Source organism: Panthera tigris, chromosome X (assembly GCF_018350195.1).
Source record: "Panthera tigris isolate Pti1 chromosome X, P.tigris_Pti1_mat1.1, whole genome shotgun sequence".
NCBI classification, from domain to species: Eukaryota; Metazoa; Chordata; class Mammalia; order Carnivora; family Felidae; genus Panthera; species Panthera tigris.
In genome coordinates this window covers 107336375-107351982 of record NC_056677.1, presented here as the reverse complement: position 1 = coordinate 107351982, position 15608 = coordinate 107336375, and the positions used below count along the sequence as shown (strand labels likewise).

The 15608-nt window shown below is 37.3% G+C and overlaps 1 protein-coding gene across 2 annotated transcripts in view; it reads left to right on the top strand.

Moving 5' to 3' along the window:
* Nucleotides 1–15608, top strand: part of ENOX2 (ecto-NOX disulfide-thiol exchanger 2) — a 259670-nt gene that overhangs the window by 231459 nt on the left and 12603 nt on the right. For both annotated transcript variants that reach the window (XM_042974613.1, XM_042974614.1), the window contains one exon: nucleotides 4491–4605. In XM_042974613.1, coding sequence (XP_042830547.1) covers nucleotides 4491–4605 — 115 coding nt within the window. The remainder of the gene's footprint in view (nucleotides 1–4490; nucleotides 4606–15608) is intronic.

The window sequence follows — 15608 nt, the reverse complement described above, 5'->3', positions numbered from 1 at the left end:
ACAACCTGTGTTTGTGCTTTGCTTCATTGAATTGAATGATATCTCAGATTCAAATTTCTACATAAGTGTAGAGGCTATCTGTTCCTTTCCATTCCTTCACTTGACCCCTTCCTCACCAAGTATCCTGTTAATGTTGAAAGTCTAGGTAAGTACAATTTTGTTACACAATTAATAAGGAACTTTGCTTTACTGAGAATCATGTTCTTATCATAAATCATAAGTAAGATGAATTTAAGTTCATATAACTTTTTGTGAAACTATATAGATACTTAATGTGCAATGACTGTGATTTGCTTACTTTATGATAAATTTAAAATGTCATCTGGTACAAAGGTGATTCTTTCCATGTATTTTCCTCTGTCTCTGGTTTCAATTTGATTTTATGTAAAAGTGTCTTCTCCACTGTGGAGCAGCGTGTGACTTTCTAAGTTACTTTTAAAACAGACTCAAAGCCATTGTAATGCATTTTTAGAAACCATTAACAATTTGCTGTTTAAATGAAAAATATCACAGGTCGACTGTGGGCAAGAGAATGGTATATAGAAAGTTTATGAGTGCTGTCTTACCTTTTTTGATATAGTCTATCAGTGATGTGGCCCAGTCAATCTCAGGTAGAGATTTACAAATGAAAACTTCTGGAAAATGTCTTTGCATGCCATTACCACTCTTTTGGTTTCAGCACTGGATTCAAATGTCAGGATGGGAAAGGGGGCAAATCTGGGAGGTATCTACTTCCCTTCCTGCCTCCACTTCAGTGGCTCAGAGCCCTCCTCCTACCTGCACCTATGAGCCAAGCTAGGTAGAGTACCTTCCTTAGTCCTTCACTCCAAAGGCATTTGTTAGGGTTTGCTTCCCAAACTAGAGCTTTTTTGACCCAACAAGAAATAAAGAAAACAGGTATCTTTGATATCAAGTGCTTTAATGATAAGGCTTTCAAAGAATTAAAAACCTACTTGCTTTATTTAGGGGTACTGCCATTTACCAAATGCTCCCCAGAAGTGTACTTTACTATGGTATCCTATAACCTCTGATGTTCTCTTTGCCTTTATCTCATTCATGTGACTTTGTATTGGGATATTTACAGAAGAGTAATGATACAGGGCTTAGTTTCTTTGTAGTTAAGGGGGATTGCCTAGTGGTTAGAAGGCTCTAAGCTCTGTCACTTTGCATGCCTTACTGAACAACTGAGAGCAAGCTTCCCCTTAGTTTTTCTTTCCCTCATTTCATTATCAGCTAAGGAACTGGTAACTCTTGTTCCTGAAGTATTTTCAGGCATTGAGGTAAAAGTCACCCATAGGTCTTTTTATTTCTGGAGATTTGTTGAAGATGTGAAAGACCTCTAGATAAGCTGCATCACTTAGTTATTGAACTTTTTATACTTCTAAGAAAAGATTATGCTTTCTTGCCCAGCTGGAAGCAGAAAGATGTTTTGTGGGTGCTGAGCAGCTATTGGGCATGTCTTAGCTCTCAGTTAGATCTCCCTGCCCTGGGACATTTCCCTAGAAGGAACACAATTTACTCTTCTGAGAAACACAATAACTTTCCCAGAGTCAGATAACATGTTTGTGAATTGAGAGATGGTCTCTACTTACACCCACTGACAGTCTACATTTTTGTTAGGCAATGAGGAGAACCACAACTTTTCCGATGCAGCAAGTTGTACAATATTCGAATTTGCCAGTGTCAGACCTCATTATAATCACCTTTCCAGTAACAGTTCTTTGATGATAACTGAAACCCAGACTCCCAAGACAGAATGAATTCTTAGAAATGAACAATTCCTTTATTCTCTATGTAATGAGTTTGAATAAGATGTAGCAAATCTCTCTCTTGACACAGCCCTTTAAAGTTCATTTTTCTCAAGCAAGTCATTATTTTCTTCTATTTTAAGCAAGGCCCTTGCAGCACCTGAGAGATGCTATGTTGGTATTTCTATTTTCTATTACTTCTATTTTTCTATTACCTCAACTACCAGTGATAATACTGAAGAGCTTACATTTTTAAAAGGTACTTTTATTTATCTTTGGTGAAAACCTATCTTGATATAGAAATTATTTTTCCTGGTACAAGAATAAAAAAGGAGGATATTAGTTGAGATAGCAATTAACAATAGCATTAATTATTAAGAAACCCATTTGAAATATTTATAATCCACTAAATGGAGGCAATTTTCACCAGACAGCTTTGGATATTTCCTGTATTATGGCCCAATTGGGGCTAAACTAGGTAAGGAATTTTCAGCACAATGCTGAGAAGCCTCTGACAGGCATTTAGTGGTCTCTAAATGATTTCAAGCTGTTTGAAAATGTACAGTTTTCATGCTTACTTTTTGTAAGTGACTTTTCCAATATGATCTCCATTGTTTCCAAAGTTCTTCGTACCTTCCTGAAGATCTGTGTTTACATCTGGAAGCACTTCCCTTCAGCCTGAAGAAATTTCTTCTGCATTTCTTATAGTGCAAATCTTTGGATGACAAATTCTTGGCATTTACATTTGTCTGAAAATAAATTTAATTCATCTCCATTCTTGAAAGAATTTTTCTCTGCATACAGAATTCTGAATAAACAGATATTTTTATTTCTTCATGCACTTTAAAGATCTTGTTCCCCTGATTTCTGGCCTATATTGTTTCTGAAAGAAAACAAAGTGTTCAAATTTTTTCCTTGTATATAATGTATTAGGGTTTTTTTTTCTGTCTACTTTTAAGTTTGTCTATTCTTCCACTTTTACTGAGAATATAATTGATATACAGTACTGTATAAGTTTAAGGTGCACAACATTATGATTTGACCTATATAGATTGCAAAATGATTATCACCATGAGTTTAGCTAACTAAAGAGTTAAAGAGTTTCTGTTTCTGTTTATTTTCCAGCAATTTGACTACGGTGTTCTTAGACAGATCTTTTTCACACATATCTTTCTTGGGGTTCATTGAGCTCTTAGAATATATAGATTAATGTCTTTCATCAAATTTGAGACATCTTCAAATATTTTTTTCTTCAAGTATTTTGAAACATTCAATCTCTTCTCTCTGTGATTCCAGTTAGTTTCTGTCTGTCCTTCAGATTGGATAAATTTGAATTGTTCTCTCTTTAAGTACTCTCTTTGTTTTGCTGTCTCTATTCTAGACTTAGGCTCATCCAGTTACTTTTATTTCGGATACTGTATTTTTCCGTTTTAGAATTTTAAAGTTTCTGTTTCTCTGCCAAGATTTCCTGTCTTTTCATTCATTATGATCATATTTCCTTTCCATCATTGAGATAGTTATAATAGCTGCTTTAACTCCTTATCTGCTAACTGCCCTATCTGGTTCAAGTTTGATCCCTGTTGATTGTCTTTTATCTTGAAAATGGGTCATCTCATCCCAGTTCTTTGTATGTCAGGTAATCTGGGCCTTTGCCTGCATTTTGTGAATATTTTGTTTTTAAGGTTCTAGTTATGTTCTATTATGTTCATTCTGTTATATTCTTCCGAAGGAGGTTGATTTGGGTTTCTTTTGTTTTAATGATCAATTTACTTAATTGAATCTAAGCTGGAAATTCTCTCCCTTATATGGCAGCTCAAATCTCAGGTCAGTTCTTTTAGACTTATCTGTGTTGTTTGGAATCTGCCCTGTGCTTCCATGGTTCGAGAGTCATGCAGAAATTTGAGCAGATATTATACACAGAATTTGGTTCTCTCTCTCTCTCTCTCTCTCTCTCTGGTTGTCTCCTTTCTGGGATCCCATCCTCACTTTCCTATAGCTCTCTCCTTGTTTGCTTTAGGATATAAAGACCAGGTTTTCTATTTAAAATGTAGTCACCCTTTGAGGTGCTAACTATGGTCTGGTGTCAGACTAAATGGCCCTTAAAAAACTGAAGAGATCCACATCCTTCCAAGTGTCAGCAGCTGTTTAGGATATGCCTGCTTTTGTTTGCTCCAGTGCCATCAAGTACTTAGGGGTTTGGTTTGGTCTGATTTTGTGTTTTGTTCAGAGTACAGTTATTATCCATGGAAGGGTTGATCTGATAGAAGTTCACTCCTGACAGCTAATTTTTGCTGTAACTTCTAAACCTAAAAAAGTTATATTAAGAGTTCCACTGAGTAAGTCTGTAAGTGGAAAGGGAAGAGGATGGAAAGGAGCAAAATCAAGGGATTTGACATGGGAAGGTGAAAATGGCAGAACCCTAAAAGGAAAGTTCAGAAATCCATGTAAGAGGTGAGAGGTCTTTTATTACCAACAGTACTTTCTAATATAGAATGGATATAAGAATCATCAATGGTCAGAGATCTGGATATAGTAAGAATGCCTTATGAAAGACAGAATGTACAATCTGCTTTGTCTGTTGAGACAGTTTCAGCCCCAACATGCCCCTTTGCCCTTGCCTTAAGAGTACTCTAAAGTTTTGTCATATGTCAAAAAACCCAGCTTTATCTTTTCCTTAACTGTGTTCATTCCTTCAGCATTTTCAAAGCTTTCCTACCTAAAAGGCATAACTTTTAACCTTAGGAAATTCGCAACATACATAATGACGAGTTAATGGGAATCAGAAGAGAAGAAGAAATGGAGATGTCTGATGATGAAATAGAAGAAACAACAGAAACAAAAGAAACTGAGGAATCAGGTAAAAATAATTCTTCTTTCTTTCATTTAACTAACATCTACTTGCAGAGATATTTTAAAACTTTTAACACCCAGTAAGGTATGGGCACAAAACCATCAGTCTGGAGCCAGCAAGAAACAATTGGTAAAGCCATATAAGTACATAGTGCCTGAATATCAACCCTGTGGCTACAGGATCTTCTTATTTACTCCAATATTCCATCACAATACCTAATTGAAAGTGGACTTTTTTTTTTCTTGGGAGTGCTGACATTTAGGCAGCATTGTTCTATATTTGATTTGGATTTATTAATAATATGTTCTACAGTAGGAATCATGAGAGCTTATACATAAATATATAAGTAGCCATTTACAAAAGTAGTTAGATCCCTATGTCACTTATACCTTACACCAAAATTAGTAACAGATGAATTTAAGATTCAAAAGTAAAAAAAAAAAAAAAAAAAAAAAAACAGAAACAAAAAAATACAAAAGAAAGTATGGAAAATGTAGGAGTTGGTTATATAATTGGGGATGAAGGTCTCCAAAGGTAGAAATCACAAAAGATACTTTTGATAAATTTATCTTCATATAAATTAAATATTTTTCGTTAAGGAATCACAAAGTTAAAAGAGACTGTACCAAGTAACAGGAAATATCTATTTTATATGATAGTTTACCTATCTGCTGCCTTTTATTGTAGTTACTGGTTACTGAGGGGTTTATTGGGAACCAAACAAGAGTCTACAGACAGATGTCTTGGTAAAAGCTTTTGCTCTTACTTAGTATACTCAGGACCTCAGTGTGCAGCCATAGTGTGGGTCCCCAGTAGAACTCACAACACAAACATATTGAACAATATGAGAATACACTACCCTTCAATTTCATAACAAATCTTATCGGGGGGGGGGGCGGGGATTACCAGATGTGAGATTAAAATCAAACCAGTGTTTTCAGGTAAGCCATTCCATACAATCTTAGGAGTCACTAAGGTACAGTGGACAAAGCATCAGACCTAAAGCTAGGGCAGCTGAGTTCTAGTCCAAACTGTTTTTCTTGACACAGGAAGGACTTCTGTCCCACTGAGCCTCGGGTTTTATAGTTGTAAGAAGTACATTATACAACCATCTAACAGGAATGTTGTGATGGCTAAATGAATTCATTCATTCACTTAATACCTATTGCATGCCAAGAACTGTGCTAGAGACATTGGCGATATTGTAGTAAACTGTCCCTACTGTGTGTGTGAGAGAGGCACACAGAAACAGAGAACCTATTGATTATAATGCAAATTGGAACTTCTTGGTTCCAGTACTTGCATATTGAAGTCAGCAGCTCTATAGCCACTTGAGTGGTCCTAGAATCTTCACTCCATCAAGAGAAACTCTTAAAGAAAGAAAACCACCAAGTCAGACTTTTAAAAAGGCATTTGTGGCTGTTACATCTGAATTTCCTCTACTTCTGCCACATGTTAGATCCCTAAACATATAACTCTCCATATATATTGAATAAATCCTTTAATCATTAGATAGCATTTTCAGAACAGTGACCTAATTACTATAAACACATACTATAAACTTATAGCTTAAAAAAACAAAAGAGTTTAATAATAATTGAGCTATTCAAATTATTTAAGTTCTTAGCCAAGATGTTTTATAGCTGACTAATCTTTGACTTATAGAATTGGTTCCATCTAAGTATCTGCAGTATTCTATAGTGTTAATCCAGTGTTACCCTGAAATGAATGTGATCATAAGTGTGAGTATTTACTTGATAAATTGCTGAGTTTGAGGAGTTATTGGGAGAGGGAGTGTCTATGGGAGATTCAGATTAAATGCACTTACTAGTGTTATATAATTGCATTTTGCTTCTGTATCTCTTTTGAGTTAAAAGCTGTATTGGCTACTGCACAGAATCTTATTCGTTTAGAGACTGAAAACTCCCTGACAGATCATCTTATAGCTATTTTCTTTCCTGTTCCACATGCCAGGATGCTGCTTTGTCAAATAAAGCTATCTACAATAGACTTAATGGAGCTTACCAAATAGCTTTTCTCCCAGAAGGTTTCAATTCATTTTAATTCAAGGACTTTTGTGCATTTTTCTTCCCCTCGATCGTATCTGATTTTGTTATCTTGCTTCTGTAGTAGTCAGCTGCAGAAATCCTGCTCAGTGTGAGCCAGTAAGTGGGTCCTCAGTTTTTATCTAAATCAGCTACATGTTTTAGTTATCACTTGGTTCCAATTAAAGGCTTAAGCACCAGATCTCAGAGTTCCTATTTCTCTCTCCATGCTACCAAACTTGAATTCCAGGCGCCTATAGCATACTGTGGTTAAATTTTACTTCCCAAAGAAAGTAAGAGTCAAAGCTGGCCTAGCAGTCTCAGTTACCTTTCCTTGGAGTGCCACAAATTTCTATTCTTCAAGAGAGTCTATATTACCTAGCTCACATTTATGATGCAGTACTAGAAATATTCTTGCCATGGAAGAAAGGACTGCTGTTCTCAAAGCAATGTGTTGAAGAGAGGTTATCACATCAAAGCAAATCATGATAGTGAGAAACTAAACTATTTCATTCTATTGATGGCCATGATGGAAAGTACACGTGGCCAGTAAACCTAAGAACAGCTGTTCCTTTTCAACATATCTATTGTCTGCCTTCTCTACTTGGACTAGTGGTTCTCAGAGTTGGTATATATAAGAATCATTGGGTTACCTTTAAAAAGTCTTATTTTTGCACTGCAGGGTTTGATTAACTAGGTCCATAATGGAGTTCAGGAATTTGCATTTTATCAGGCATCCTAAACAATTTAGATACTGGTGGTCCAGGGAGCACATTTGGAAAACATTGACTTAGATTCATTCTCTTGCATTGTCCTAGCTGAAGTTTTCACTATTCTGGGTATCCAATCTTCTTTCCCTCCCCCCACTTCTCATTATTCCCTCTTTAAGAGTTTGATCTATCAATTAATTAACAAGCACTGCATCCTATAAGCTGATGGAAATAGAGGTACAATATATGTAAATTTACATAAAATATAAGAAATACCACTTGGTGCTAATCTGTAAGTACTGATTAGAATGCAACAAGGACAAGAGATATTAGTGTGGCCAGAGTAGTTGCAGTCAGTGAAAATTGATCAGGATCTTAAACGATGAACAGGTTTGGATGAGAGGAGGGAAAGTAAGAAAATATCTTGATGTGGAGGCAGGAGAGGATAAGGAACAGAACTCAAAGAGGGAAATAAGGATGATGGGTATAGGGGGATAAAATATTGAGTGGACAAGGTGGGTCCAGATTATGGGAACCATGAAGCCAAGGTTACATTTAGCATAATGGACAATATGGCACTATAAGCATATCTCAATCATGGTGCTAGTATGAAAAGCAACATTATATATTTTATAATATAATATTTTATAATGATTATATATTTTGATATATATATCATATCATATATATATATGATAGGAAATAATTTTGGATAAAGAGAGATCCGTCAGAGAGTTTTATAGGAATTTAGATATGAAATAGTGAAACCCAGGACTAGAGTGAAGGTAACAAGAACTGAGATTAAATGGTAGAAGAAAAGGATATAACAGAAAGTATGAGATTAAAGATGCTAGGAGTCACTTCAGAAGAATAACTAAAGTCTTTGACACAAGATTTGATATAGATGGGGAAGAAAAAGCAAGAACCTGAGATGAGGTGAGGTTTTCTAGTCTGGGAGACAAGAGAGTCAGTGGTTGTATTAGTTTGCTAGGGCTACTGCAACAAAGTACCACACATTGGGTTTTATTGCCTCACAGTTCTGGAGGCCAGAAGTCTGAGATTAAGGTGTCATCCGGGTGGGTTCCTCTTGAGGGCTGGAAGGAGAATCTGTACCATGTCTCTCCTAGCTTCTTTTTTTAAGATTTTTTTAATGTTTATTTATTTTTGAAGGAGAGAGAGAGACAGAGTGTGAGCAGGGGTGGGGCAAAGCGAGAGGGAGACACAGAATCCGAAGCAGGCTCCAGGCTCTGAGCTTTCAGCACAGAGCCCGATGCGGGGCTCCAACCCACAAACCGTGAGATCATGACCTGAGCCGAAGTTGGACTCTCAACCAACTGAGCCACCCAGGAGCCCCAATGCCTCTCATAGCTTATGATGGTTTGTTGGCAATCTTTGACGTTCCTTGGCTTGTAGATGCATCACCACAATCTCTGCTTTCATGTTTACATGACATTCTCCCTCTTTACATGTCTCTGTGTCCAAATTTCTCCTTTCTATAAGTACACTGGTCATATAAGTCCATAAGCCCACCAGAAGGACCTCATTTTAACTTGATTACCTCTGCAAAGATCCTATTTCCAAATAAGGTCACATTCTGAAGGCTTCAACATAAACTTATTTGTGGCTGGGGGTGGGGGGAGGTGTAAATTAAACCCATAATAGTAGCACTGACAGAAATGTACTAGTGCATGGGACTGATTTATAGAATATGAGATCAGTTTCAGATAGTAGGTAATTATGAAATAGATATGAGATTTATATTCAAATCAGGGTTGAAGAAAGTGGAAGGAATAGAAGATGGTAGTACAGAGGTGTTGGCTGAAGCCTGGCGAATAGTAAAAGGCTAAATACAGAACTTTGATGGCCACCCCACAGTAAGGGAGAAGGAAAGAAAGAGGAGACTGCAGAGGAGTTAGAAAAAGAGCAGTCTAAGAGGCTGAAAGAAAACTAGAAAAACATTGGATTATAGAGCCCACAAGAAGAATGTATAGAAGTAGAAATAATCAGCATCATCAGATATTCTAAAGAAGGAAGGAATTGAGGACAGTGTTGAGCCAGAACTATTTTAGTAAAGTGATAGAGGTAGGGGCCAGAACATATGACATTGAGGAGAGAAAGTGGACAGAGTCCACAGGTCAAAGAGTTGGGTGCTGAGCAAAAATAAATGCAGGTATTGTAAATGGTAACTGGAATTGGTAACAAAGTTAAAGTTAAATTGTTGTTTGTTGTTCAATAGAAGGGAAGGAGGCCATGGAGAGAGTGAGGTTGAAGATGCTTGAGAATGAAAGAGTACTTGTGGATAATTATGGAAGTGGAATCCTGGAGAAGAACGGGGAGTGATCCAAATTCAGGTGGAGTTTTCTTCAGAGAGGGAAGAATCCTCTTCCTCTGAGATAAGAGAGGTGAAGCTAAAAGTATATATGCATCCCATGCTTCTCCATATAGCAAGAGATTGGTCAACTCTTGATTAGGGAAGTGATTTGGAAATGAGACCATGAAGAGACAGGAGCAGACCTGGAATAAATGCCCTGGGCAGGATGAAAGGAAGAAATCAGTGAGAGGTAAGAGACCCAGCAGCAAGGACCAACATGAGTCTGTATTGACCAGGACTGCTCAGCTACGCACCTTCCTATAAGAGTCCTCTGCAGCCCAGGGTAAGGTGCAGAGAAGGTTGAGTCAAGTGGCCATGAACTAGGAACTGGCATGGTAAGACTGGCCAAAGGTTTTCAGGAGGGTGAAGGAATACAGGGTACCAAGGAGTTTGCAGTAGAATCTGTTTAGCCAGAAAATAGTTAATGGACTGGGTGAAGTAGGCCACTTCAAGAGATTAAAGGTCCTAGCAAGGAACGAGAGCAGTCTGAGGGTGATGAGGGGCAGTGGGACAACTGACAGATGAAGATACTTGCTTTGAGAGGGGAATTTAGAGAGTTCAGAGGAGAAACAATGAAGTCCCTGGTGCATCCATACTGGCAGGAGCCTCATTGGAGTAATGACCTGCAGAGGTAAGGAAAGCAAACCTTTGGGAGGTCAGGAAACTCACTTCAAATTTTGCCTGAACTGGCCTGCAACTACTCATATGTCCCTCTCTTTCTCTCAAAATTTCCTTTTTGGCTTTTTTTCTTTGTGAATCACTCCAGCTCAAACTTTTTATATGAACCTTGAGAGGAATGTTGCACAGTTTACCTTCTATAATTTGGTAACATATGTTAAACATCTTCCTTCAATAATTTGGTAACATTTTGTAAGCATCTCTTGTAATGCTGCTTTGTGAGGGTGGCCAACCCCCTGAATTTACTTCCATTAAAATTGTTGTTTTCTTTGCACCACTGAAGAAACTTAGCCGTTAATTTTTTAATGGCACAAAATCCTTTCAGATCTTTTGTTATAGAAAAACATATCTGGGATTTTGCTCTCAATGGTTCCTCTAAAAAGAGTTCACAGCTGCCTTCGTACTTTCATATTGCCATAATGAACTCGCAGCCTTCAGGTCTGAGGAGCAATCCCCATAAAGAGAAATGGTTTTCCCATATAGGAAATAGTCAAAAAGGAACAGCTGAGAACTAATGATGGCAAGATATGAATAAATTCACTGTACTATGCTCTTTAGTATCAAGACTGATGGATTCACCTACTCAAACATATTATTAAAAGGTAATATTGAACTTTTCAATGCTCTGGCAATGTACAAAGAACTCCAACTTCAGAAATGTGCCCAATTAATATTAGGTCTGTGAAAGTAAAGACTTGGTGTCCTCATTAAAATGACAAAAACCCTCATTTCAGAGAGTGGGAAATACATTTCTTAAGTAAGGTGCCCTGGTGGCATTAAAGGAGATCACATTCTCTTTTGCTTAGTGACACGTCCAATCTGAGGAGATGATTATCTGTTCCCACTTGGCTGCAGGTATCTATCTCTGCTTATCAGCATGCCCTTTCCCCAGGGAGAGAAGCAGTCTTTCCTCCTCATTTGCTCAGAGGGAAAAGTTTCACTTTTAAACTGGAGACTATGCCTCTAACCATGCTCCTGGATCGCTGCCCTTTTCTGTTCCATGTTTCTCCACATGACTTGTAAGACATAGCATAATCACTGGCCTGCAGTACAAGAAGAAACAAAAGGGGGAAGATGAAATATCACTAGTATTGAGCCGCATGGCTTGCCAGAGGACAAACATGCAAACCAAAGCAGAAATAAATGTCTATCTGTAGCAGTCACTTGATTTACAGAGTAACCTCTGTGTTTTTCAGAACTCCAGCTCAAGATGCTATCCTTGGTACTGACCCAGCAAGCAAATCAAATATTTCTTGCCGTTTGGCACATAGCTAATGGCCCTTTTGCCATAGAGTTTCCTATATACAGTCATCTTCACTTTTAGCATCTTCTTTTGGTGTTGTGATTGTGAGGGGTGCTTCCTGCCCAATGACAAGTATCCCAGCTGCTGGAAGAGATGACAAGGATAGATAGTATTTAGAGTGCTGGGACTCCAACCCTCTGTGTAACGGCTTTCTCTTCAAAGACACAAAAGCTGTATGATTATGGTAAAAATTAAAATCAGTAATAAAACCAAATATACAACGAAGGTTTCATGCCACAAATTTTTGTGATTTCTTTTTAGAACTAAAATGCAGGGTTTAAAACTGCCATATCAGGATAATTACATGGCCATCCACAAAAAACAAATGTGTGCGCTGACATATAATAGGAAGTGTTGCCACTCTAATTTGGGCAGACAATATGATCACACCAGCCTACATTGGAACCTGATTGTTTTAGGAAAACCCTAAGGTTGAAAGCATGGAATTAAACCCTGCAAACCGCCCCCCCCCCAACCAAAAGCAGCCTCCTTTTAGGAATAGGGGGTGTTTTCACACTCAGAATGTGGGTTTCTTCTCTATATTTCATCTTTGTAAAGCACAGCTTGTTTCCATTTATAATGTACAGCATGAATCTGGTCTTTGAAATCCCTTTAGAAAACTCTTCTTCCACCACTTATAGCTAATCTTGAAGATTTGATATCTATGACTTTCTTTTACTTTCTTCGACCCAAAATCCCTCCCCATAAGTAGCTGAAAAAAATCACACCTTTGACAAGTTTCCTTTTAACATTCTTATATATTTAATGTACAGGTTTCTAATTTGATCCATTTTGATGTCTCTTTTCTGGGGTTTATCCTGTGTTAGGAATCAAAACTGGAATAAACTACAAATGTTTCTATTAATTTGGACTGTAAACCATAGAGATTAGTGGAATCTCATTTTTTACCATTATCATAACCTGATACAGAGAAGGTACTCAGTGTTGGCGAATGAATGAAAATCCTTTGATTAAATATTTTGAAATAGCTTTTGTGATTTTTGACCTTGAAAAATGTGCCATACTCATAAATAAAGCTAACCAAGGTTTCCTCGTGTGTTTTAGGTTTTTTTTAATTAATACATTAATTTTTAATATTTAGAGCAGTCTTAGATTTACAACAATATTGAACAAGAAGTAAAGAGTTTCCAAACACCCTGTCTCCACCTCCACACACATACAGCTGCTCCCACTATTGACATCCCGCACCACAGGAGTACATTGGTTACAATCACTGAATACATGGTTATCATTCAAAGTTCCTAGTTGGCATTAGGGTTCACTCTTGGTGTTATACATTCTATGGTTTGGAAAATGTTTAAAATGTATGTATCCACAATTATAGTATCATAAAGAATAGTTTCACTGCTTTAAAAATCCTCTATTTTCAGCCTATTCATCTTTTCCTACCCCCTCAACCCCTGGCAACCAGGTTAGGGTTGGGTTTTTTTTTAATCTTTTTACTGATTCCATCATTTTGCCTTTGCCAGAATGTCATAAGTTATATAGCCTTTTAAATAAGCTTCTTTCACTTAGTAATAAGCATTTACATTTCCTCCAGGTCTTTTCATCGCTTGATCACTCATTTCTTTTTAGCACTAATATTCCATTTCTGGATGTACCACAGTTTGTTTATGCATTAATCTACTAAAGAACATTGCAGTTGTTTCCAAGTCTGAGCAATTAGAAAACTTCCAGAATAAATCTGCTATAAAATCCTTGTGCATATTTTTGGGAGGACATAGGTTTTTAGTTCACTTGAGTAAATACAAAGGACCACAGTTGCTAGATTGTATGCTAAGAATATGTTTAGTTTTATAAGAAATTGCCAAAGTATCTTCCAACGTGCCTGAATGAAACACCAGCAATGAAAGCAACCAGCAGTGAAAGAGAAGGGTTTTTTTTGTTTGTTTTATTTCTTTTTTTAGAATACATTATTTACTTAAATTCAAATTAGTTAACATACAGTGTAGTATTGGTTTCAGGAGTAGAACCCGATATTCATCACTTATATACAGCACCCAGTGCTCATCCCAACAAGTGACCTCCTTGAAAGAGAGTTTTTGTTTGCTCCACATCCTGGCCAGCACTTGGTGTTGTCATTGTTTTGGGTTTTCACAATTCTAATAGGTGTGTAGTGGTATCTCATTGTTATTTTAATTTGTAATTCCCTAATGATGTATGACATATGACATATGATGATGCTTACTTGCCACTAATATGTCTTTGGTGAGGTGTCTTTTCAGGTCTAATTTCTTGGCATTTACCCTGTATGATGTTCTCTGAACTTCCTGGTAATAATTTGAGGAATTTTTCAGCCATTAATGCTTCACATATTGCTTCTATTCCTTTCTTTCCTTCATTTCTAATATTCTCATTATGTGTATCTTTTGTGATTGTCCCATAGTTCATGGGTTTTTTTTTTCCAGGATTTTTTCTCTTTGCTTCTAAGTTTGGGCAGTTTCTATTGTCATATCCTCAAGCTCAGAGATTCTTTGGCCAGGCATGTCCCGTCTTGTAATAATTAATATTACTTTTTTTCATTTCCGTTACAGTATTTTTTTATCTCTAGCATTTCTATTTGATTCTTTCTTAGAATTTCCATCTCTCCATTGACATTATCCATCTGTTCTTGCATGTTATCTACTTTTCCCATTAAAGCCCTTAGCATACTAATCATAGTTGTTTTATATTCCTGATGTGATAATTCCAACATGCATGCTATATCTGACTCTTGTTCTGATCCATGTTCAGTCTCTTCAAAGTGTGTTTTTGTACCTTTTAGTATGCCTTGTAATTTTTTGTTGAAATCTGACAGGATGTACTGGGTGAAAAAAAAAAAACTCTAGTAAATAGGACTTTAGCAGTGTGGCAGTAAGGTAATGGAAGCATTCTATAGTCCTGTGATTGGATCTCAGTCTTTTAGTGATCATATGCCTCTGGACTGTGAACTTCACAAATGTTTATCAGTTCCCCCCTCACCAACCTTAGTTGTGGCAGGATGGCTAAAAGGGTGTATATTTGGGTATTTCCCTTCTCCAGGTCAGTTAGGCTCTGGTAATAGCACGTTAGGCTAGCAGGTTAGGCTATGGTAAAATAGTTTCTTCTGAAGGCAGGCCTTGTTAAGAAGAACAGAATGCTCTGGTATATTTCAAAATGGTTTCTCCTTCCCCACCCCCAATGGAAGCACAAGGGGATTTTTCTCCAATAGTCATTGCAAGAACTTGGTTGTGCTCCTAGAGGTAAAACTCACTAAAGTATAGAGACCTCACTATGACTAGGTGCCTCTGGACTTTTCAAATCACAGACTTGTCCACACTGAGCCTCCAGCAATTAGCCAATTACAGTTTATGTTTTCTTGCTTGCCCCTGGTTCCTGTGGAACTTTCTGCTCATAGGTTTTCAGCTTGGTAAGTTGTGATTCTTTGTATTCACCTGTCTGTCCAGTTGCAGCCCTGTGACTTCACTTCTCTGATGGATCTAAGGAGAGTTGTTGATCTTTCAGCTTATTCAGCTTTTACTTGTCATTAGGATGGAATGGTGACTTGTAAACTCCTTACACACCAGACCAGAGACCAGAAGTCTTGTGTCTTAATTTGTATATCTACCTTTCCTCGGGAGAACAGGCAAGGAAGGCTACATTTTTAAAAACAACTGCCACAAAAATTACTGTGTGGACAGATGTCAGTTCAAGACAATTAGTCCTATACTCTGTTATGACAAAGCTCTTATCATTTGCTGCCTCCCAAATAAAAGTAACCAATGGTAGCTGGAAACATCATGATTGTATTTGGGGTGACGAGTAGGAAACATGACAATGACTTCAGTATGTTGGACTGCTGTGTTCATTTACAAAAATGGTGCTGTGGGCTTTTGTGTCCATCTCTTGCTGCCATGGGCAAC